This window comes from Castor canadensis, chromosome 4 (assembly GCF_047511655.1).
Source record: "Castor canadensis chromosome 4, mCasCan1.hap1v2, whole genome shotgun sequence".
In the NCBI taxonomy this organism is placed as follows: domain Eukaryota; kingdom Metazoa; phylum Chordata; class Mammalia; order Rodentia; family Castoridae; genus Castor; species Castor canadensis.
In genome coordinates this window covers 96,240,151-96,264,126 of record NC_133389.1, presented here as the reverse complement: position 1 = coordinate 96,264,126, position 23,976 = coordinate 96,240,151, and the positions used below count along the sequence as shown (strand labels likewise).

The window sequence follows — 23,976 nt, the reverse complement described above, 5'->3', positions numbered from 1 at the left end:
TGCAGTATAGCCCAGTACTTGGTACAGAGTAGATTCTTAGTAGCTGTTACTTAATTATTATTATTATCCTTATGTAACATAAAACAATGTTTGAAGAAAAACTGTATTAGCATTTGGGAGTTAGTCATTATAATAACATGTGCATGGTATGTAAAATATTTATCATATAGAAGATACTGTCCTTATATTTAATAGTATTATAGGAATATATATCAGTAAATATGATTTAAATATGACAGCTACAAGATGCACATCACTGGTGCTACAGAATGTTGTGAGGACAAACATACACATTATAGGCAACAAAGTGAGTAAGGAGAAATGATTGTTTAAATAAAATATTAGAATAAAAGCTTTTTATTCCAATAAGTTTTATTCTGCCACCTAACTTCTCAATACTACTTCACTTAAATGAAGAGTTGTTATATGCTTTTTGAAATAGAGTTTTCATAGTTATATGTTGAGGGTTCCTTCTCTCTTAACAGTTAGTTTGTTAAATACAAATTGGAAGCCATCTGAGTTGATCACAGCCTAGCTGTACATCTGAATCTAATAGCTCTCTAGATGGTCAACATTCACATTGAGCTCCAGCATATGGTTGATAAAATAATATAATAAGCATTTTGAATGTCAGAAAAGTTCTGTTCAAGAAGCTATGAAGTGTGATTGCCATCTTGTACTGCCTGTATATTTTCTCTCCTAGCTGAATTTAAATGTCAACCAGGCCGATTTCAGTGTGGAACTGGACTCTGTGCTCTGCCTGCTTTCATCTGTGATGGGGAGAATGATTGTGGAGACAATTCTGATGAACTCAACTGTGGTAGGTGATTAAATTCCCAATTAAGGAACATACGTTTAATCTTAACTGGTAATGTCTGCACTGATTTAAATTCAGACACAGGTCTCACATAAGTTTTTTTTTTTTTCTCCTGTACTCTCTCTTTAAGACACACATGTCTGCCTGTCAGGTCAATTCAAGTGTACTAAGAACCAGAAATGTATCCCAGTAAACCTCAGATGCAATGGACAAGATGACTGTGGCGATGAAGAGGATGAAAGGGACTGTCGTAAGTCACTCAGAATATTTTGTATTATCTTATATTTGATTCCCAGCTGAGACTGGTCTAAAATTATTATTCATCTCACAACTATATAATAGAAAAACAAGACAACAATTATGGGCAAATGATTATTAATAGATGCCAACTAGGAAGTATTATTTAAGAAAGGCTGTATAAAATACAGAGAAAATGAAAATGGTGACCTTTACTGTAAGAGAAGCATCAAAACCACATTACAGTTGGTTTTTTCCATAAATTGATTTTTGCCTATTAAATAAATATAGGTAATTTATTTCTATTGGCTACTTAGTTTCTTGAAATCAACTCCATTTTCATTATAAATTTCCCCATGAAATACCTATTGAAGCTGTGACAGAAATACAAAATCTAGGCAAAATATCCTAACAAAATTACTTACCAAAAACTAAGTAATTCTCCAATGAATGAATCTTAATAGGCTTGAAAGAATAATAGTGAAATATTTTTGTTCTGTTTCCTTTGTATTTCCATCTCTTTCCTCAAACCAGATTTGAGGTATATGTATATGCATAGGTGAGCATAGACAGGCATATATGCACGTGTGTATGCACACACTCACACAAAGGCAGGATCTGAAGGATGGAGCACCTGTCAAGTTTCAGCTTTTCAACAAAACAGCTGTCAACATTTCTGTCTTGCAGAAGTTTTATTTTATTCCTCTAAGACTTTTATCAGTAAATAATGTGCAGTCATCCAGCAATTTGATTAAGGTGCTGTATTCAGAATAAAGTCCGTCCCAGTTCTTTATGGTTAGCCATTCTAGAAGCTGATCCATTAAACTGACTAGGATTTGTGATGCAGTTTACACTCTGAGTCAGATGTTCACTACTTCCCTCAAAAACTGAACACAACTTCTAGAGATTTTGATTAAATTTTAAGCTTCTTATTTCCTTGTTTATTTAATGGCTTCTAATTTTAGTCTTTTCAGACTTACAGAGATGCACCTTTATAAATTCATAAATTTATTTGCAAGAATTAATTTGAAAGGTGCAGAGTTCTTTATTTTTAAAATTACAAACATCTAATTGGTAGTTTTTTGGGGGTGACAAACTGATTTTTATCAACGTATTACTACAAAATTGTTTTCTTTATTTCTAATGAAAAAAATTTGGGGAGTATATTATAGGTAGTTAAAAGTTAAAATTCCTCATTTTCAGTGTCCTATCAGTTAAGAAATAATTTATTTTCAGTAAACTGTCTTAAACACTTGTCTAGTTACTTTTTAAAAATAAGATATCTACTCTTCTAAGATACATTCTAATAGATATTTTTCTCTTAAGCTGAAAACAGCTGTTCTCCAGATTATTTCCAGTGTAAAACCACCAAACATTGTATTTCCAAGTTGTGGGTTTGTGATGAAGATCCAGACTGTGCAGATGCATCTGATGAAGCCAACTGTGGTGAGTGTTTTGAGACTGTCGGTATGATGTCTTTGTACTTGCGTTGTCATCGGAGACGGCCATCATGAAGCAAATTTGAACACAGTTTGGATAAAACTAAGGCTTTACATAAAATACTTTATCTCTGTGTTTATAGAGTTATAGCAAACTTAGGTTAGCTGTTTTACAGAGAGCATGGGAGTAACATGAAAGAATAAGTATTGCTTGGTTTAACACAAAATTATTTATGAAACCAAAACCTAATGGATAAGAAGGAATAGAGAGCAAAAGCATTTTTTCTGTTTTAGTAGATTACAATGATCACTTGTTATCATTTGTTTAAAAAACTTAATATTTTCACTCAAAATAAATTATTTTACTAACAATGTTTGTTAACATTTCCGAATCAGAGAATATATTCATTTAGTTGAATGCATTTTATTTTATTTTGAATATGTCAATAGTGAGATGGGAATGAAGAGTAGTTCCTATGAGTGACTCATTTCATCAATATTTATTAAATATTCATTGAGCCTATTTTGTAAGCAAATATACCAAGTTGACATTGTTAGAGAAGAGAAAGCCTTTAATCCTGTAAATGATTAGAAAAGACAAAGTTTCTATAACCTACACGTAGGACTTTGGCTTCATGAGTCAGAATTGCTTATAGGCACATTTGTTAGATTCCATACTTCTCTTATGTAACTTTATGGGGGAAATGAAAATAATGAAAAACCCTTAGGATCTCTGAAATTCCATTTATGTTAAATAACAAATATGAGTTACATGTATAATTTCTGGGATTTATAATAGGTGCTGATGTCATTTTCCTAGTACTGCTTTCCATATGATTGTGTCATTGGAAGATAGAGCCATGATACCTTATTGACAGGATAATGCAACTATCATTTGCCACTGAAATTGATGATTAAAGTTAATTCACAAAACCTCAAATTATATTCAACATCAATTTTTCCATAGTAATTGTTAAGAAATTTAGTAAGCTAGTTAATGTTAGCAGCTAGTTTGGTCTTTGTCTTTTACATTTTCTTTTGTTTTCTTTCTCCTTTTATTTTATCATTTTTACATTTACTTACATGTATACATTATCAAAGCAAACTGGAATAATAACTCACTTATTTTGAATAATTTCTTGGCTGGAGTATTATATCTATATTTGTATCTTCCTCCTCAGTTTGGCATTATATACTTGTTTTTGATAGATTATTTTGCATATACATAAGTGTGTATGTATAATGCTTGGCTAATTTTCTTTAATTAATGTGCCAGCTGTAATCATAACAGGATTGTCTTGTGAAAAAAACTTATGCTTCCTATAGTAACTTTGTAATTTCCATTGCCTGCTTTTTTCAACATGACACTGAATTCATTCAAACCCAAAGGTAGAAGTGCTCAACATGTGCTTCTATTTTCCCTAAATGTGCAATCAGACTACTCATCCTATAAGAAAGTATCAAGCTACAGATTCAGCTGAGTGGAGTGTTTTTGTAGCATACTCAAGGCATGGGTTCAATCCTCAGTGCTGACAAAAACTCAAAACAAATAATAAATTGATATTTTTAAATTACAGCAATTGCATATTAAATTATAAAATATTTCAAACATGCAGGCATGTATAGAAAGTTATAAGCAGAAGTGTCATCTGAAATTTTTATGAGATTTTAACAGTTTGCCTGAGACATCTTTCAAACCATTCAAATTTTTACAGTAACATTTCTGACATTTCTCCTCTATTCCACCGGCAGTTCTAAAGTCATTGTGTATCATTCATATGTATACATATATATTATCTTTACTATATAAACATATAGCCACTAATATGTATAAAAGCCTTATAGAATTTTTTAAAAATTACATAAATGATGTCATATTTTTAGGTTATGTTGAAATTAGTGTTTTCTAATATTCCCATATACTAATGTACATAAATAATTTCTTAATCCATTTTCATACTGAATGTTATTTCTACATATTACAATTGTCATGCACTTATTAGCCAATTAAGCGCAAAATGTTTCATTACAACCTTTGCTACAGACACTTTTCATGAAAGTTCATTTGACTCAGAAGTGGCAACATACAGAGGCGGGACTCTGGTAACCCTGCAGTTAGTAACAGGCTGAAGTATAGTTAGGATGGAGGGCTTGGAATGAGTCTGAAGAGGGAAGCCCCAGTGTTGGTGACATAAATTGTGATAGTTCAGTTTAGTCATTTGTGAATTTAGTTAGTTTTGAAAAGTTGCATCAACTTACACTTAGAATACCACTTAACAAATGATAGTTACAGATTTCACAGTAATCCATGTGGGTAAATTCTGTATGATTGTATACAAGAAAGGATGATGTACTAAATTCTCTATTCTGGAAAACAAACAGATTTCCAAGCATTTTGCTATTACATCAGTGTTGTGAATCAGTGTTTCTTATATTTAAACATAGGCTGCAAGTTTATGTAGTATATTTTGAGTAGCAAAGAAATGAGCTGAACATCCTCAAGTGCCTTGACTCTGTTACATGGCTGTGACTTGTGAGTGTAGCTGGTGCAAGGAGGAAGTGGAGGTTGTTGTTGAGGAAGGCTGTTAGGTGAAAGACTACATTTTCCACCATACTGTTCTTAGATATTTAGGTAGTAGTGATTATGAGAAGGAAAAACAGCCTTATAGCTACACATTCTCTAGAACACTGTGGGTCTATGTTGAGTGCTTCGTCTGTGTCCTAGCCTGTGCACAGAGTACGGACATCACCACCCATTCTCTGAGCATACAGTTCCATACACTGCCAAATCTCCATCCCTCATGAGCTGCTGTCTAGTATTCAGTTTCTGCTGGTACATAAAACCTCTTGATCCATGATTCTCACAGAAGCACATGATTCTGCAAATCTTGTGAAGACCCAGGAATACCATCATCACCCACTTATCACAGAATTGCTTCTGAATTGTGGTAACTGTGGCATGTACCCAATACAAGATGATTTTTCCAGAAGCTAGCCTCTGCCCAAGATAAATGTGGTCAGTATGACTTTCATCTGCTCAGTGTTCTTGGCTTATTGCATATCAAGCTGGATACTACACTTATATCTTGAGGACAGGTGCAGATAAATTCTAGCTACTCAGAAAACACTCCTCTTCTCTTCTCTCAACTTCTCAGGAACCAGAAGCAAACTTTTTACTTTCTCTTCCTATCTGAGAAACTCCCACATCATATCTTATTCGTTCTTTAGGCAGCACTGGTCCACTCCACTTGTATCCTGGCAAAATACCTGTGGAACAATATAACACATGAGATAAAGAATCTAAAACCACATTGTTTTACTGTTTTCATCTTTTTATCCTATACTTGTCGACTACAGATGATTGTTAAAACAATTAAAAAGCACTAAACATTTTAAATCAACATTATCTCTCACAGCACATTTTGACATACTATCTGATATGTAGGTATCACTAGAGTCTATGTTGTTGATAATTTGTCTAAATCTAAATCTTTTAAAAATATTATATTATATATTGCTCCTTTAAAAGCATGATATATACATATGCCATAATCTTTATTAGTGGAAATTTTATAATAGTAAGTAAACTTACATATTTTTAAAACTTGAAAGTAATTGTAATGAAATTGTTTTTTCAAATAATGTGGTAGTGTGGGGAAAATTATTTGCTATGTATAAAGAAGCTTCTATTAATTTAGTATGTAATAATTTATACTGCTTTTATACTGCTATATTTTGTAAAATTTTCAATATATCTTGTTTTTCTCTCATCTATTTATTTCACAAAACTCAATCTTTTCTCCTTTTTTGGTCAGTGACACTTGTTTGTGTACCTGCATTTTTACATATATATAGGAGCAAAAGAGAAAGCAAGAGAAAACCTCCTTTTTGTTGAAATGTTTTCATTCCAACAGTGCCCATGAAGGAAAGCCTGTCTGTATGAATGGGCCCAGGAAATTTCTTTGTAGTTTTCATAAAAAAAAATGAAGGACTTATATGTGAATCATAAAGTAGTCTAAGTGAATTGAACACACTTAGTCTTTGTTTAGCTTTCATGCATTGACTACTGTAACTTTCATGCACAGATTGTCTCTACGAAAATAATGTGCAATTATTTATGTTTCTTCTTTTAAACTTTCTTCTCTTAACAATAAGAGGAAACTGTGAGATTTAAATTTTGTTGCACAAAGCTAAAAAGGAGCCCACACAGTGAGTCAAGAGGCATGGTGAATATTCTAGACTATGGAGAAATGTGTAGTGAAAGCCATGAGAAGAAATCACTTTTTATCCAGTGGGATTAAAATTGAATTCACTAAGCTGAATTTTTTAAAAAGATATTGTTGCAGGAATTTAATATTCTGGGATATTTTTGTTTGAAAAAACTTCATCCTTATTGTACTGCTTTTCTCACTGTTTGCCAACACCAATGCCTGCCAGAGCATTCCTGTATAATATAGAATGCATGAGTTTTTAGTCCCAAAAAACCCCTTAGATTTGTGCATATAAGTTAAATCAATTTGAGGACCCAAGTTTTACCATATTTCACTTATGCAAAGGCCATTCCTTTTCAATCATTAACACACTGGGGCATAATATAAAAAAGAGAAGGAAAGAACTATTTTAAAGTAATAACTGTGTTGTCTATTGGCTTTGTAGTCTATAAATACTGAACAAATGTATGTTGATGATTCTGATGTCCTATTCAGGCTTAAATGCATTGCCTAGGATTTGACACTGGGCAAGAAATTATTCATTAAGGTGCTCTTTACATGCTCAGGGGCCATGTGGAAAATGATAGAAGTAGAAGAGGTGAAGTAGGTTTTCATTTGTGATAACTGGCACCTCTTGCTGGATTGTTGATTTGAAAGTAAGCTATTGTTTATCCTTATTGTCAATTAAAATATTAACCTTCTGAATAATATTCCCACTTCTACAAATATCCTAATAGATATTATAAAAAGACTATCCACAGAAATTCTCTATGAAGAATTTCTTTTGACCTAAAATAGAAGTGGTTTCAAAATATTATTCAAGGATTAGAGAAATAAAATCTTCCCTGTTACCCAAGGTGTCTACTTCCTGTGACCTGTGTTATCCATATGATTGTACTTTATTCCAATTCTATGTCCTCAGATAAAGACATATCCTGAGTTTATAAATGTTCTCCTGTTGAAATATGCAGTGGATTTTGACTGGAATTTAAGAAAAATATGAAGCGATTTTACTTATTGACATTCATGCAATTTTAATGTTTTCAAAACTATATTTTTGATTAACAGGATTTGGATTGTATAAAATCTGTATCTTGGTAAGGCAATCATACCTCCTATTTAAGTTCAAATATTAATATTTAATTTAACAAAAAGCCACAAAATGCATGTATATCTTTAATACCATTTTAGTAGCCATTTATTATAAATGTTAGTATAAAATTAAAGTAAATATATATTAACTTATTTTCAGTTATTACATGAATGCTTTAGAACTCAGTATGGTAACAATTTGTATCAAATATTGAGTGGATTCCTCTTGAATATTCCATGTCAGAATTCTAAGAACTTATTTTTAAATATTATGAGTTTTTTACCATAAAATTTTAATGAATTGAACTATTGAATGTGAAAAACCTAACCTGTTTCTTCTTGAAGAAATTTCTAAAGATTTTTTTATTTCAAAAATAGAAATTTATTGCAAATATTATTTTATCTTTTTAAAAAGTGTGTTATGAACATCTTTCTATGTTAAATATCCTTAAAACATTTTTTTATTCATATGTACAAACAATGTTTGGGTCATTTCTCCCCCTTCCCCCTGCTCCCTCCCTTAACCACCACACACCCTCCCTCTCCCCCCCTACTCCCTCGCTTCGAGGCAGAAACTATTTTGCCCTTATCTCTAATTTTGTTGAAGAGAGAGTATAAGCCAAAGGTTATACCAAGGGTTTTTGCTAGTTGAGATAAGGATAGCTATAAAGGGAGTTGACTCTCATTGCTTCCCTGTACATGTGTGTTACCTTCTAAATTAATTCTTCTCAACCTAGCCTTTTCTCTAGTTCCTTGTCCCCTTCTCCTATTGGCCTTAGTTGCTTTAAAGTATCTGCTTTAGTTTCTGTGCTTTGAGGGCAACAAATGCTAACTAGTTTTTTGGGTGTCTTACCTATCCTCATACCTCCCTTGTGTGCTCTCGCTTTATCATGTGATCAAAGTCCAATCCTCTTGTTATGTTTGTCCTTGATCTAATGTCCACATATGACAGAGAACATACAATTTTTGGTCTTTCAGGCCAGGCTAACCTCACTCAGAATGATGTTCTCCAGTTCTGTCCATTTACCTGCGAATGTTAACATTTCATTCTTCTTCATGGCTGCATAAAATTCCATTGTGTATAAATACCACATTTTCTTAATATATTCGTCAGTAGTGGGGCATCTTGGCTGTTTCCATAACTTGGCTATTGTGAATAGTGCTGCAATAAACATGAGTGTGCAGGTGTCTCTGGAGTAACATGAGTCACATTCTTTTGGGTATATCCCCAAGAGTTGTTTTGCTGAATCATATGGTAGATCTATGTTTAGATTTTTAAGAAGCCTCCAGATGTTTTTCCAGAGTGGTTGTACTAGTTCAAATTCCCACCAGCAGTGTAAGAGGCTTCCTTTTTCCCCGCATCCTCACCAACACCTGTTGTTGGTGGAGTTGCTGATGATGGCTATTCTAACAGGGGTGAGGTGGAATCTTAGTGTGGTTTTAATTTGCATTTCCTTTATTGCTAGGGATGGTGAGCATTTTTTCGTGTGTTTTTGGCCATTTGCATTTCTTCTTTTGAGAAAATTCTATTTAGTTCACTTGCCCATTTCTTTATTGGTTCATTAATTTTGGGAGAATTTAGTTTTTTGAGTTCCCTATATATTCTGGTCATCAGTCCTTTGTCTGATGTGTAGCTGGCAAATATTTTCTCCCACTCTGTGGGTGTTTTCTTCAGTTTAGAGACCATTTTTTTTGATGAGCAGAAGCTTTTTAGTTTTATGAAGTCCTATTTATCTATTCTATCTCTTAGTTGCTGAGCTGCTGGAGTTCCATTGAGAAAGATCCTGCCTATACCTATTAGTTCCAAAGTATTTCCTACTCTTTCCTGTACCACTTCAGAGTTTGGGGTCTGATATTAAGATCCTTGATCCGTTTTGATTTAATATTGGTATAGGGTGATAAACATGGATCTAGTTCTAGTTTTTTGCAGACTGCTAACCAGTTTTCCCAGCAGTTTTTGTTGAAGAGGCTGTCTTTTCTCCATCGTATATTTTTAACCCCTTTGTCAAAAATAAGTTGGTTATAGTTGTGTGGCTTCATATCCGGGTCCTCTATTCTGTTCCACTGGTGGTCTTATCTGTTTTTGTGCCAGTACCATGCTGTTTTTATTGCTATTGCTTTGTAATATAGTTTGAAGTTGGGTATTGTGATACCTCCAGCATTGTTCTTTTGGCTGAGTATTGCCTTGGCTATTCCTGGCCTCTTCTGTTTTCATATAAATTTAACGGTAGATTTTTCAATCTCTTTGATGAAAGTCATTGGGATTTTGATGGTAATTGCATTAAACATGTAGATTACTTTTGGTAGTATAGACATTTTTACTATGTTGATTCTACCAATCCATGAGCATGGGAGAGCTCTCCACTTTCTATAGTCTTCCTCAATCTCTTTCTTCAGAAGTTTATAGTTTTCCTTATAGTAGTTCACATTCTTTGTTAAGTTTACACCTAGGTATTTGATTTTTTTAAGGCTATTGTAAATGGAATTTTTTTCATATATTGTTTCTCTATTTGTTCATTATTAGTGTATAGAAATGCTAAGATTTTTCTATGTTGATTTTATATCCTGCTACCTTGCTATAGCTGTTGATGGTGTCTAGGAGCTTTTGAGTAGGGTTTTTTGGGTCTTTAAGGTATAGAATCATATTTCTGTAAATAGGGATATTTTGACAGTTTCTTTACCTATTTGTATTCCTTTTATTCCTTCTTCTTGCCTAATTGCTCTGGCTAGGAATTCCAGTACTATGTTGAATAGGAATGGAGATAGTGGGCATCTGTGTCTCGTTCCTGATCTAGGATTTCTTTATTGATTTTTTTGTTTGGATGATCTAGGATTTCTTTATTGGTTTTTTTGGTTGGATGTCCTATCTATTGATGATAGTGGGGTGTTAAAGTCTCCCATGACCACTGTATCAGAGTTAATATATGCTTTTAGGTCCTTCAGGGTATGTTTAATGAAATTGGGTTCATTGACATTGGGTGCATATAAGTTGATAATTATTATTTCCTTTTGGTCTATTTCCCCTTTTATTAGTATGGAATGTCCTTCTTTACCTAGTTTGATCAATGTAGGTTTGAAGTCTACTTTGTCAGAGATAAGTATTGCTACTCCTGCCTGTTTTCAGGGCCATTGGCTTGGTGAATCTTCTTCCAGCCTTTCATCCTAAGCCTATGCTTATTTCTGTCAGTGCGATGGGTCTCTTATAAGAAAGAAATTGTTGGGTCTTCCTTTTTAATCCTGTTTGTCAATGGTTGCCTTTTGATGGGTGAATTAAGTCCATTAACATTAAGTGTTAGTACTGATAGATATGTGGTGATTCCTGTGATTTAGTTATCTTAGTTGTTTGAAGGTTTGATTGTGTGTACCTAAGTTGAGGTTACTCTCTACTTTCTTGCTTTTTCTTTTCCTGTGGTTTGATACTGCCTGCCCTTTCATGGTTATGTTGGGTTTCACTTTCTGTGTGCAGAATCCCTTGAAGAATCTTTTGTATTGGTGGCTTTGTGGTCACATATTATTTTAGTTTCTGCTTATCATGGAAGACTTTTATTGCTCCATCTATTTTGAATGATAGTTTTGCTGGGTAGAGTATGCTAGGGTTGAAGTTATTTTCATTCATTGCCTGGAAGATCTCACCCCAAACTCTTCTTGCTTTTAATGTTCCTTTTGAGAAGTCTGCTGTGATTTTGATGGGTTCACCTTTGTATGTTATTTTTTTTTCTTACAGCTTTCAATATTCTTTCTCGAGTCTCTGTACTTGTTGTTTTAATGATAATATGCCATGGAGTAGATCTGTTTTGCTCTGGTCTGTTTGGTGTTCTGGAGGCTTTGTGCACCTGTATGGGCATAGATTTCTCTAGATTTGGGAAATTTTCTGTAATTATTTTGTTGAATATATTACGCATTCCCTTTTCTTGCACCTATTCTCCTTCTTCAGTGCCCATGATTATCAGGTTTGGTCTTTTGATGGAGTCAGTAAATTCTTGCATTTTCTTTTCACAGGTCTTATGTTGCTTAACTAATAGTTCTTTGGTTTTTCCTTTAATTACCATTTCATCTTCAAGTTCTGAGTTTCTGTCTTCTGCTTGTTCTACTCTGCTGGATTGTCCTTCCATTTTGTTTTGCATTTCTGTTTTGTTCTTTTTTCTGAGGTTTTTCATATCCTGAGTTGCTTCCTCTTTAATATTGTCTTATTTTCTGCCTGAGTTCATTTATCTCTTTACTTATCTTGTTCTTTGTTTCACTTTGTTGTCTATGCAGTGCTTTTATAATTTCTTTTATTTGTTTTTGTGCTTTCTCAAATTCTCTATTTTTGTTGTCTTGGAATTTCTTGAGTGTCTCCTGTACATTTTGGTTGACCATATGGAGTATCACCTCTATAAAATTCTCATTGATTGCTTGCAGGATTTCTTCTTTCAGAGTGTTCTTGTGGGCTTCATTGGGTTCTTTGGCATAGTTTATCTTCATTTTGTTGTAGTCTGGATGAGTACCTGGTTTGTTCATTTCCCTGTGGTTCCTGTACTAATTTATTACAGGGAGGAAACTGGTTTTCCTCTTTTTTTCCATCTTCCCATCATTGCCCTTGCTATTGTTACTGTCCCTGTACTGTGTGTAATTCAGTATTGTCTAGCTGTAATAATAACAATGGTGATATCTAGAATGGAAGGGTGAGAGGAGAGGGAAAGTAAAGAAAGTAAAGAAAAAGGGAAAACAAACAAACAAACTTAAACAAACAAACAACAACAAAAAAAGCAGTGCCAAAGAAATAAACAGTGAGAAATAGTGTACTAATCAACGGTAAGCTAAACAGGCATTAGAGAGACAGAGAGAACATTAAAAAAAATCCCCAAGTTCAAATGCAATAAAGTTTCAGTGTTAATAATTTTGGTGTTAGTCTCTCAGCCTCCAATCCTGGAGATGGTGTCTTAGAAGTAGTTCTGTTGTTGTCTCATCAAAGGGGAAAAAAACAAAAAGCAAAACAAACAGAAAAAACAAACAAAAAACAAAAACAAAAACAAAACAAAACAAAAATCCTAAATTCAAATGCAATACAGTTTCAGTTAGTCCTTCAGTTTCCAGTTCTAGTTCTGTCATTGTCTCATCAAAGGAAGAGGAAAAAAAGAATTAAATAAAAAAAGAGTCTGGAGACAGCTTTGTGAATGTCTACCTGAGGCTGTGGCTCACCTGCCTGATGCTGTCAGCCAGCTGTTGCTGGAAGCTTTATTGATTGCAGATCTCAGGAGTGAGCTTAACACTCACCTAGACCCACAGGCTTTGTTTATTTAGAGTTCTCCTGGGCCCCACAGCCACTGTTACAAGCCTTCCTTTCTGCAAGCACACTGGGGGAGGTGGTGCTACACCACCTTCTCCAGCTTGTTTATTTACAGATTGCATGGGAAGTGCCCCTTCCCCGCTCTCCAGTGGAACCCTCCTCACAACAGTCACTGTTACAAGCTTTCCCACTCCCAGGTTGCTAGGCAGGGGCCGCCACAACTGCTTTCTCAGGCCAGCTTGTTTATTTTAGTTCTGTGAGAGATTGCCCCTCCCTCACTCTTTGAAGCTCAGGGCACCCGGCCTTCTTTGCTACTTGTCTTTTGCTGTTGTTGTTTATTATTGAGTTTGCTTTTTTTCTCTTTTTTCCCTGGGTGGGGGTCAGTCTGTCCAGGTGCTATGCTAATCTGACCCAAGGATGTTTGTGGGATTTCCATGTGCTGCTTGGCTCAACTAGTGGTCTGCTTCTTTCTAGCCAGTAGGAGTTGGTGTCTGGCAGCTCAGGGGCCCTCCACATTTCTCCATTTACCGTGGAGTGGTGATGCTATGCATGGGCTGGGGGTGTGGGGGAGTCAAACTTTTGCCTCTTCTTGGTGGTTTTTCCTGAAAGGTGGATCTCCAGCATCTCTCCAAGATTATATTTTAGGAAGCATGCTTTCTGCTTCCTCCCTCTAGTCACCATCTTGGAATCCCTAAAGTTTTTATCTAATTTCCACAATTACCAGGTAAATTAAACTGACAAAATTTTCTTCTATGACTTAGTAGCATATATAGCTCTGGATGTCCTTTCTGAATACTTTTTTTTTTCTTTGAGAAAGGATCTAATTATGCAGCTATCTATCTTGCTATCTGCTTGCCTCAGCCTCTCAAGTGGTAGGATTACAGATGTGTACGGCCATACACATCTTGACCATTCTTACTAGATTAAAATTTTAAATCAAATGTGGAGTTTATTTATATTTTAACCACTTTAATTAGGTTCTGAGTCCTCAGTGTCATAATGTACTCAGAAAAAATCAATATATCATCTAATTTCAATTAATCATGACTTTGCTACATACAGCTATGTCAGTTAACAATTCTATCTGTGTATCAGGACATTAGATGACATATATGGATATTTGTACTGTGTCTTAAAATTATCCATAGATTACTATATTGCTTTGTGAATAGCTATCACAGATTTAGTGTGAGTGAACTTAGTTGTTATAATTCATATGCCCCCACTATTATTATACTTTCTGTTTCAAGAATAGTCTTCTGTTTTTCATCAACTGTCTAGTTTAGTGTGGTCCTGTAATAATCAAAACCACATTATTGATATGACCAGGAATTGAGCACTAAAAATATTCCATTGGCTAATTATTGAATCACAAAAGCTTGGGAAATTATGTCCAGAAATCAGAAAACATTTTATGAATTCTTTTCTGATAATTCAGTCAGTTCTTTTGAGAAAAGGATATTTCACTTGGTTAGAAGAAAATTAAAATTGAATGATATAAAATATAAACAAAAATACTGCTTATTATTTTCTTTCAGAATTCACCATGTCCCTTTTTTGAAATGTCTGAAAATGTAATTGCAGCTGGTCTTTTCAAATGTTTCCTAAAATTGAAACTGAAAATATAGCATTGAAAAATTATGCACAAACTGAACTTCAAGGGGCTGTTGTATCTATGCCTCTGGTTCTCTGCTGATCAATGTTTTAAAATTCCTGGACACTATCAATCTATCCTACAACATTGGGTCTTGTTTGTATTATCTGTTTTCTTTTAGAACCTTTCCTATATAATTAAACTTGTTCTTGCATACTTAGAAATTATTAAACATATGAAAATGGAAAGTAAGTCATTGTGTTTCTGATTCAAAACATTTAATAAAAGGAATAATTAATAATTTTGAAAGGTTATTATGTGCTAGGTACTGTATTAAGTACTTTATGTGGATTATATTATTTAATCTCCACAACAAACTATGAGAGATATACAATTATTATTCCTATTTTATAGGTAATGGTGTATGTCTCAGTGAGTCTAAGTTCTTTTCTCGTTGTCACCTGGGTGTGTAGAATATGGGCAACCAAGCAGATATTTGAACTCATGGAATTTGGTTCCAGCCCACATTCTTAGCCATTGCTTCCAACACAGTTTCTTTGACTTGCTATAGTTTGTAATAACAGAAGGCAAAAATATGCAGCTAAAATGATCTCAAAATGATTGAAAGGATACATGTTATCATAAAACTAAAGCTTTCAATAATTTTTAAAGTTATTGTTTTTACAACTCCTAGTGTGTAAGTGGGAATAGGAGTAGCAACATAAGAATACATTATCTGTAGACAATTTGAAAACAATAATAAACCAACTAAGTCAGTTTGTTTTTTATTATCACCATTTGTCAGGGAGCAGTTCTAAAAATAGTAATACAAACCCTCTCCTTGTGAGGACAGACCAGTAATTGTGACTCTAAATGAAATCTAGTGGCTTTCTGTAAGGGTTATAATGTTTTAATGTTATTAAATTCCATTTTGAAACAATTTTGGTGTAAAATGAACCTATCAAAATCCTGAGAGATTAGTGACTGTCAGAGAAGACCTTTCTCCCCATTGAAAAACTTTTCACAATGAAGCAACTAAGAAGAATGAAAAAAAATGAACAGGACATCAATCCCTCACTGCTACTCTGTATTTTCTAGTACAATGTTCAAACATGGTTTGAACTATGTAGTGTGTGATTCATAGCTTACTGTCTTATGTCACATAAGCAGCATTTTGTAAATATTGTCTTCCTTTGTGTTGACCATGAAAGGAACACATCTATTGCAAAGGGAACTCTCCTTCTCCAACATGCCAGGATGCACTCAATTTATGATATATTTAGACAGTGCAGATTTTGGAAGGTGGTCTTTTCTTTTCAATATCTGTAAGTTTTGTTCAGTGTTCATTTTCTGAATGTTCATAAATTTCCTGTAAGCATGGGGTAGGCCACTGAAAAAATTAAAGTTTATATGAGGAATTTAGGCCATGGTTATATCATGTGTCCAGAGACAAATTTAACCAGGACAAGTGAGATTAATTTTGTAAAGGCAATACTAATTATGTTCCATAGTAGATGAGAGTAATCACTCATTTTGTTTGTGACACTGGTTCTATAAAATCCTTTGTATAATTTTATTTAAATAAATAAATAAATAATAGTGGTCCATATTAAAATATTCAACTCTTCTTTAAAACTTGACAAGAATTAAAAATATCTTATCAGTGAATTTTTTCTTATTGTTTAGAATATGCATGACTTAAAGGGTTTGGAAAAACCCTATAATATCATTTTGAGTAAACAGAAAGATCTGTATCAAATTACCTTTTTCAAGAACTCCTTCCACTCTCATTCCATCTCCCTAACCTCTTTTTCTTTCTTTTTGTTTTCACTGTGACATCCAGTTTCTACTCACAAAGAAAACACTACAGTCTATCTTTTAATCGTTTTTGGAAAAATTTCTGACTTTACAGAACTAAACTGAAATGCATTAATATTCCACTCTTATATTTTCCATGACAAACAGAAAAATTCATGAGCCAAAATGGCGGGGGAGAGGAGAAGCTTATAAACCTAAGTATATATGAATCTCCACATTAACAGCTGAACAGAGAAAAGAATCAAAATGCTTTAATTAAAAAATCATGGTGGATGATAAAGTGTGTAGAAACTGAAAATTTACAAACTATTTAAAACCTGGAATCATTGATTGTTCAGAAAATGCAGAGATAGATCATGGATGGCAGTGGTGAAGAGCAGAAAGTGGTTGCAAGATCAAGGAAATCTGAAGGAGTGCAAGCCTCAGGTCCAGGTAGCAGTGGATAGCTCCCTAATCAAAGGAGCAAACCCTCACTATTGCTGGCATTCTGCAGTTCATTGAGTGTGTCATACAGATCTGTGTGGTCCTGTTGGAGCCTCTGTCCTATTACCCCTCTGTGTCTTCCCCTCCGCCACTGATAGGCATGACCATCTGGTATTGGTCCAAGCCATCAAACTTTCCAGTCATCTTTGCAGGTGGTCAGGCCTATACAATTCAAGGACAATATGCCATTTCACAGCCATAGTTACCAAGTTGCTCCAGTTAGTAATACAACTGTATGATTTTCCCATGATACATGGCAACACAAGATTTATTGCAGGTTTGGATTCATCTGCTCAGACTACTTCTGAACTCACCATTCAAAACAATTTGATTGGCTACATAATTGGACATCAAGGAGCTAAAATCAATGAGATCCATCAGATGTCTGGGGTACAGATCAAAACTGCGTACCCAGTGGATGGGTTTATGATAGGCAGGTTATCGTCACCGGATCTGCTGTCAGTATTAGCCTGACTCAATATCTAATCAATGTCTGGCTTTCCTTGGAGATAGGCGGCATGGGGAGCAGCTAGAAAAATGCAGATTCATCCATAATTCCTGACCTCATTCTTGATTAAATTTCAGGGCTTTGGTATGGAGTTTCTGGATAAATATGCTTCAGATTTCTTCAGTACAGTTTAACTCATGTTCTTCTTCAAGGTCATTCTCCTACTAAGTTGAAACCATTGAGGATAGAAATGATGTCATTCATTCTGGAACACAGTAGTTGCTAAGGGGTAAATATTAAGATGGATATATTTTAATTTTGAGGTCAGGTATCATTTCTTCCTGAAATTTTTCCAGTGCTATTATCTCTTATGATATAAATCATACTTGTAGGTGAGTCTAGTTTCTGTAACTTAGGTGAGTCATATTTTAATCAAGATATGTGTACATAGGTCAAGTTTTTGTAATGCAGATGAGTCAAGTTGCAGTCCCTGATAATGTCTGGATTGCACTCTCTCTCTCTCTCTCTGTGTTTGTTTGTGTGTATTTATTGTGAATACATACCAGGAGTATTTTGATGGATGAAGGTATTTCCCAGACTCTAGATCTGTGTGTTATGCAAGCCATTTAAAGGAATGAAACAGTTTTTTTTCAAATGATCTCTGAATTATGTTCATATTCAAATTTTTTCTCAGTATAAATAAAGCACAAATCATACTGGGAGTCTCTTAGTAGAGAGAATCAATTCTAGGATTATTTATATAAATGGCTCATTAATTTGGATGAATAAAATTGGTTACTAAATAATTCAAAGTATGAATGGCTGTTGAGGAAAGAGTATTTGTTCATCTTAATATTGCTTATGCTTAGTATGCTTTCAAAAAGTTTACCACAGAGAAAGGAAGGCTATTAACATGCCTCTTTGTTCCTGTTTATTGGAAAGTTTAATAACAAGAAACCTTTCTTCTTTTTCATTTTATAGTATTATGAAACTTGATAATTGACCACTGAGTTTGAATTGTCTCTGTCTTCTTTTGGAAGATACACTTAAGTCTTGGCACTAAATGCTGTATTTGTTGGCACTGAAACAAACGCAAGAAATGAACATGCTAAAAATTTCTAGCTTAGAATAATTAAACCCGGAGTAATTACATGTAACTCAGTTGGCAAGAGGTATGAATATCATCCAAGAGCTATTGTTGTGGGGTAAGAGGTGGCAGTGCCAAACTTAAATTCCAGAACTTTTTTCATACTATTCAGTTTTCACAGCTGGAATTTACTGCTCCTTGATAGTGCAAAATTATCCATCCATCCACTTGGTTTCATTTCTTGGCTCAGTGCTGTGACTCAGTAATTTTCAGCATCTTACTGACAGATGGAAAGTGTTCACTTACTATGTTGTTGAATTAACATGGAATGCATTTCTAAGTTACAATAAAAGAAAGGGCTGAAAATGTCAAGTCTACCCAGTTCCATGTATTGTATATGTATTATTACACAGTTCATCAAACCATTTTGTGGAAAGGGGTCAATCGGCATCATCAGGTTAATGTAGACTCACATCTATCATACTCAAGTTAAACAAACAAAAAACATTCCTTTATATCTAGATAAGATCCTCACTATATAAATTAAGTCTACTCTCTTCTTTTTATCCTTTCCAATAGAAAATGTGAATTATATACCACTATCCTTTGGGCAAAAATTGTTTGTTTGAAGGCTTCCAAAGCAAATATTTTTACCACCTTCCTCCAGTCAAATAATTTAACATTCTTTAATAAGCCTACTTGACTTAAATGTTCCATTCTATTATGCAGCTCTATACCTCTCCTCTGGAGCCTTCTCAAGTTCTGTGCTTTGGTTATGCACTGTGAAAAAGAATGAAGCACTTATATGATAAATATATATCCATTCTCCCTTGCTATCAGCCTGCTTTTGCATTGTAATTTTGTATTTGATTAAAAGCAGTAAACCAATGTTTATGTTGTTGATGACTTCTGGCCAACTTCTGTGGCCCTCACCTCAATTTTAGACATTTTTTGCATTCTGCCAGACTTATAATGTCATATATTTATGTATTTCCATATTTGTGCCTTTTTAAAAGACTCTAACAAAGTCTACTCTCCCCCTTGCCATACTATAAGTTCCAGAGGACTGGTTCTATATACTTTCCAGTCCCTAATGTATACTCAGTACGTAGTAAAGAATCTGTCACAAAGAAATACTTGAGGAATGAGCAAAGAAAGGTAGGAATAAAATAGGAATTTTATTTGGTTTGGCCAAATGTAAGATATTTTACCCATAATTTTTGACTTTGGTTTCCTGTTCTGTGATTATATATATAATATATAAATGTCATTTTTATATAAATACTGCCTTTCCTCTAATTACTTCCATAGTATGGGCTTGATTAGTGTGAAAATTGACTTGTAAGAAGGCAGCCATATACAGAACTGCTGACATCTTTGGCCAAATCTGTAGCATCAGATGTACCTCTCCCTCTGCAGAGAGTATGCTGTGGCAGCAACTTGGGTGGCTTCCTAAAAAGGCTCCTTAAGGTCTGGAGCTCCTGGGAGCAGAGCTACATTCTCAATTTTAACAGCTATTAATTGAGTAGATTTGTACCTGACTCTACTATGCTTTCATTTGTAAATGGGTATAATGCCTTTGGCCTTAGAAGGTTGATGAGACTGTTAAAAGAAATAAAGAATATATTTGAATATCTACTGCATAATAGAGTCTCAAAATATGATTTTAAACTTTTTATTAGTATATATTATTTATACAAAATAATGGGTTCCATTGTGAAATTTTCATACATGAGTAAAACATATTTAGATTATATTCACCCCCTATTACCTTCTCTTATACCCACTCCTTACTCCCCCTGGCCTCCTTCCTCTTCTCTAATAGTCTCCCTTCTAATTTTATATCTTTAAAAAAATGTAGATTTTGTGTATAAGGGAAAACTTGTCATATTTTCAGGTCAGACATATTGCTCTTAAGCAGAGGACCACCAGTTTCATCCATTTTTCTGCAAATGACATGATCTCATTTTTCTTTATTGATGGATAAGCCTCTATTGTGGATATCACACCCAATATTATTTTATCATTTTCTTGAGCATCTTTTTTCTCAATAGTTAGCATTGATGTGTACTAAAAGATTCATTTATTCATTTTGCAATCAAGAAATAAGGGAGCAAATAAAAGATTTAAATATTATAAAGTTTTGTGATATTTAAATAATAGATGATTCCATGAAATCTTTTATTTCTTGTGAGGAAAGGGGAAATAACAAATAATTAGAATAAACAAAGAATTTATGACATTTTCAAAGTAATAATAATAAAAGTCAAGGAGCATGTGACATATTAATTTTATATAGTTTCTACAAAAGCTTGGAATCACAATTATATATGTGTATTATACTAATTTGTCGGAGTCCTGTTTATTTGTGTAACAGCTGAACTGAAATATAATTGACATACAGTTAATTGCAAATATTTAAAGTGGACAATTTGATAAGTTTTAGTAAGTATAAATGAAAGTCATGAAACCATCAATACAATTGAGATAATGAACATACTTATTACCTCTGGAAATTCCCCTCCCACTAATTCCTAAAGCCCTGCTGCCACAGACAACCACTTTTCTGTTTTACACTGTAGATCAACGTGCAATTATATATAACAGGACCCTTCAATGTGTATTCATTTTGTCTATCTTATTTCGCTCAGCTTAATATTTTGAGATATATCTGTTCTGATAGTTATGGCAAATATTCACTCCTTTATATTTCTGAGAAGGATTCTATTGTATGGATTTACCATATTATTTTTTATGTGTTCTCCAATTCATGATCATTTGGGTTCATTCCAGTTTTAGAATATTATAAATCAAACTGCTTTAAGCATTTATATATTAGTCTTTGTATGGACCCATATTTTATTTAGGAATAAAGAATGGATCATAAGATCAATATGTTTACTTTTTAAAGAAAATGCCACACTAATGTCCAAAGTGAGTGTCTTGTTTCCATCTTTAAGAATTCCAGTTCCTCCAGATCTTTGCCTATAGTAGAAAGTTTCAAAATTTTGCCATTTTAATAGATGTGTGATAATATCTCACTGTAGTTTTAATTTGAATTTCATTAATGACTAATGATTTTGAGCATCATTTTATGGATTTATTTGCTGTCACTATATCCTCTTTTGTGAAGTCCAATTCATATTGCCATATCTTATTTACTGGATTATTTGTTTTTGTGTAGTTGAGCATTGGAAATTTTTTGTATATTCTGATTCCAAGTTCTTTTTCAGGTAATTGTTTTACAGATGTTTCCTCCAAATCTGTGCTAGGTCTTTTTGTTCTCTTTTCTTCCTCATTTTTGGCTTAATTTGTGTTCTTGTTCTATTTTTACTGTGGAACTTGCAACCATTAATATGAAATCCCTCTTCTTTTCTAATATGTTAAACTGTAGTTTCTATAAATATTTATATTTATATTATTCATAAATATTCATATATATATTTGTATACATGTTCTCATTTTTAGTTAATTTTGACTGCTCTCAATCTTCACTTTTCACCTCTTTACACATGAGTTATTTAGAAGTATATTTTATAGTTTCAAAATAATTGGAGATATTCCAAATTTTTTTTTCTCTAATTCAATTCCACTGATGCTCAGAGTATATGTTTTGTATGATTTCAATACTTTCAAATATTTTAAGGCAACTTTATTGCTTGCGGTGTGATCTATTTTGATAAATATTTAATGTGTATTGAAAAAGAAAATGTGCAATTGTCTTGGGAGGAATGTTCTATACATTTTAATGAGATCACGTTAGATGCTAGTATCTATATTCTTACTTATGGCATGCATATGGATGTGTGTGCATGTATTTATTCTAACAATTATTATGAAGCAAGTATAAAATACCTGATTAACATTGTGCACTTGTTTATTTCTCTTTGTAAGTCTACTAGTATTTTCATTCATTCATTTTGAAATTTTGTTCATGGTGTATAACATTTTAGAATTATGTTTCTCTTGATGCACCAACAGATTTATAGTTAGGAAATAAAATTCTTTATCCCTGTTAATGTTCTGCATTATGAAATCTTCTTTGTCTGATATTATTAGCTCTCCAGGTTTCTTTTGATTACTATTAGCATTAAATACCTGTATTGTTTTTTTTTTCTAAATATTGGTTGCCCAGCAGTTCCTCCTTGAATATTGGTGAAGTATAATAATTTGGATAATCAGGCATGTCTTTATTTTATATCTGTTTGGACTATAGAAAAAGACATGTTAAAATAAATGAATCATTTCAAACTCCAGAGACTTACATATGCTAAGAAGACATTAATTGTAGTGGTTCTTTATTCTCCAAGAAGCCATTTAAGCACCAATACAAAAACATTGCACAGAAGCCTACTTCCTATTGAGGGTAATTAGTGTCTCTAGTAAAAACCCACTGCAGCCAGGTCTCAATTTTTAGCTACTATAGTTGGAACAAGGCCCACTACAGCAATTATCTTCTCAATACAGCTACTGCCTTAATCCCTTACAAACTAGAAGTCTGTGGAAAAAAACATGAGAGTTTTGTGGATACCAGGATCTGGGAGATTATGGACATAGACAAGGTGATTGCCTCTGTACAGGACTAAGACAAGTCTTCAAGGAAAGGCAGGGAAGCTATGGTAAGAAGTAGAGGAATCCTCCTTCTGTTTATTATGAGAATTCACACCTTCCCTCTGTAAGTACTGCCTCACGCAGAACAGGTAACAAAAGTCACTATTACATGCAATTGACTTCCTGAAAATTTTGATTATTTAGATTATTCAAACTACATATTAGAATAACAAAGGTGATATTATTTTATTTTCTCCTTCTTATTATAAGAAACTCTGAGTCAGGTTTTAAGTTGTTTAGATGAAAAAGGAAATTGAAACTAAATCAGTGTTTTAATTGCCTTCTGAGATAAAAGTGAAAGTGTCTATGTCTTGAGTAAAAAGAAACATGAGTTCCAACAGTTAATTCAAAAGGAGAGAGAGAGAGAGAGAAAATTTCAGGAAGTATATAAGCTATTTTGCTAATACAGTAAAAAGCCAACTTATTAGACTTTAAAACCCATTACAAATGGGATTCCATTTTTATCAATAAACAGATGACAACATTGCAAACTCTCTATAAAGGACCAATTTAATTATGTGCCAAGATCTCATGCTGAGGTGGAGATGATATTTTGCCTAACATGGAACAAAATTGTTTTGCAAATGGCACCATAAGTACCATGGTTCTGGAATGTGAATATCTTCCAATTAAACACAAATAGTCTTAAAGTTTGTCTTTTTTCTTCAAAAATATTTCTTAATGGTGTATTCAATATCAAATTAAAAACTATGAGTGTGACCTTATTTAGATGCTTTTATTTTTGAGTAAAAATTAGCAACTTTAGCTTTCCAGCTAAGTATCAGTCAGGACAAGATAAAATGTTCCAACTACTGCCTTCCCATGTGCAGTGTTGCATTTTAAAAGATGACAACAGAGGGTCTTAGTGTC

General features: G+C 33.5%; 1 protein-coding gene and 1 pseudogene across 6 annotated transcripts in view; both read left to right on the top strand.

The window, feature by feature from the left end:
• Positions 1-23,976, top strand: part of Lrp1b (LDL receptor related protein 1B) — a 1,877,349-nt gene that overhangs the window by 1,673,594 nt on the left and 179,779 nt on the right. For all 6 annotated transcript variants that reach the window (XR_012447185.1, XM_074070662.1, XM_074070660.1 and 3 more), the window contains 3 exons: positions 704-820; positions 948-1,067; positions 2,381-2,500. Coding sequence is in view for 5 of the 6 variants with exons in the window: in XM_074070662.1 (XP_073926763.1) it covers positions 704-820; positions 948-1,067; positions 2,381-2,500 (357 nt within the window). In the remaining variant the exon portion in view is untranslated. The remainder of the gene's footprint in view (positions 1-703; positions 821-947; positions 1,068-2,380; positions 2,501-23,976) is intronic.
• Positions 15,077-17,531, top strand: LOC109676913 (poly(rC)-binding protein 2 pseudogene; annotated as a pseudogene).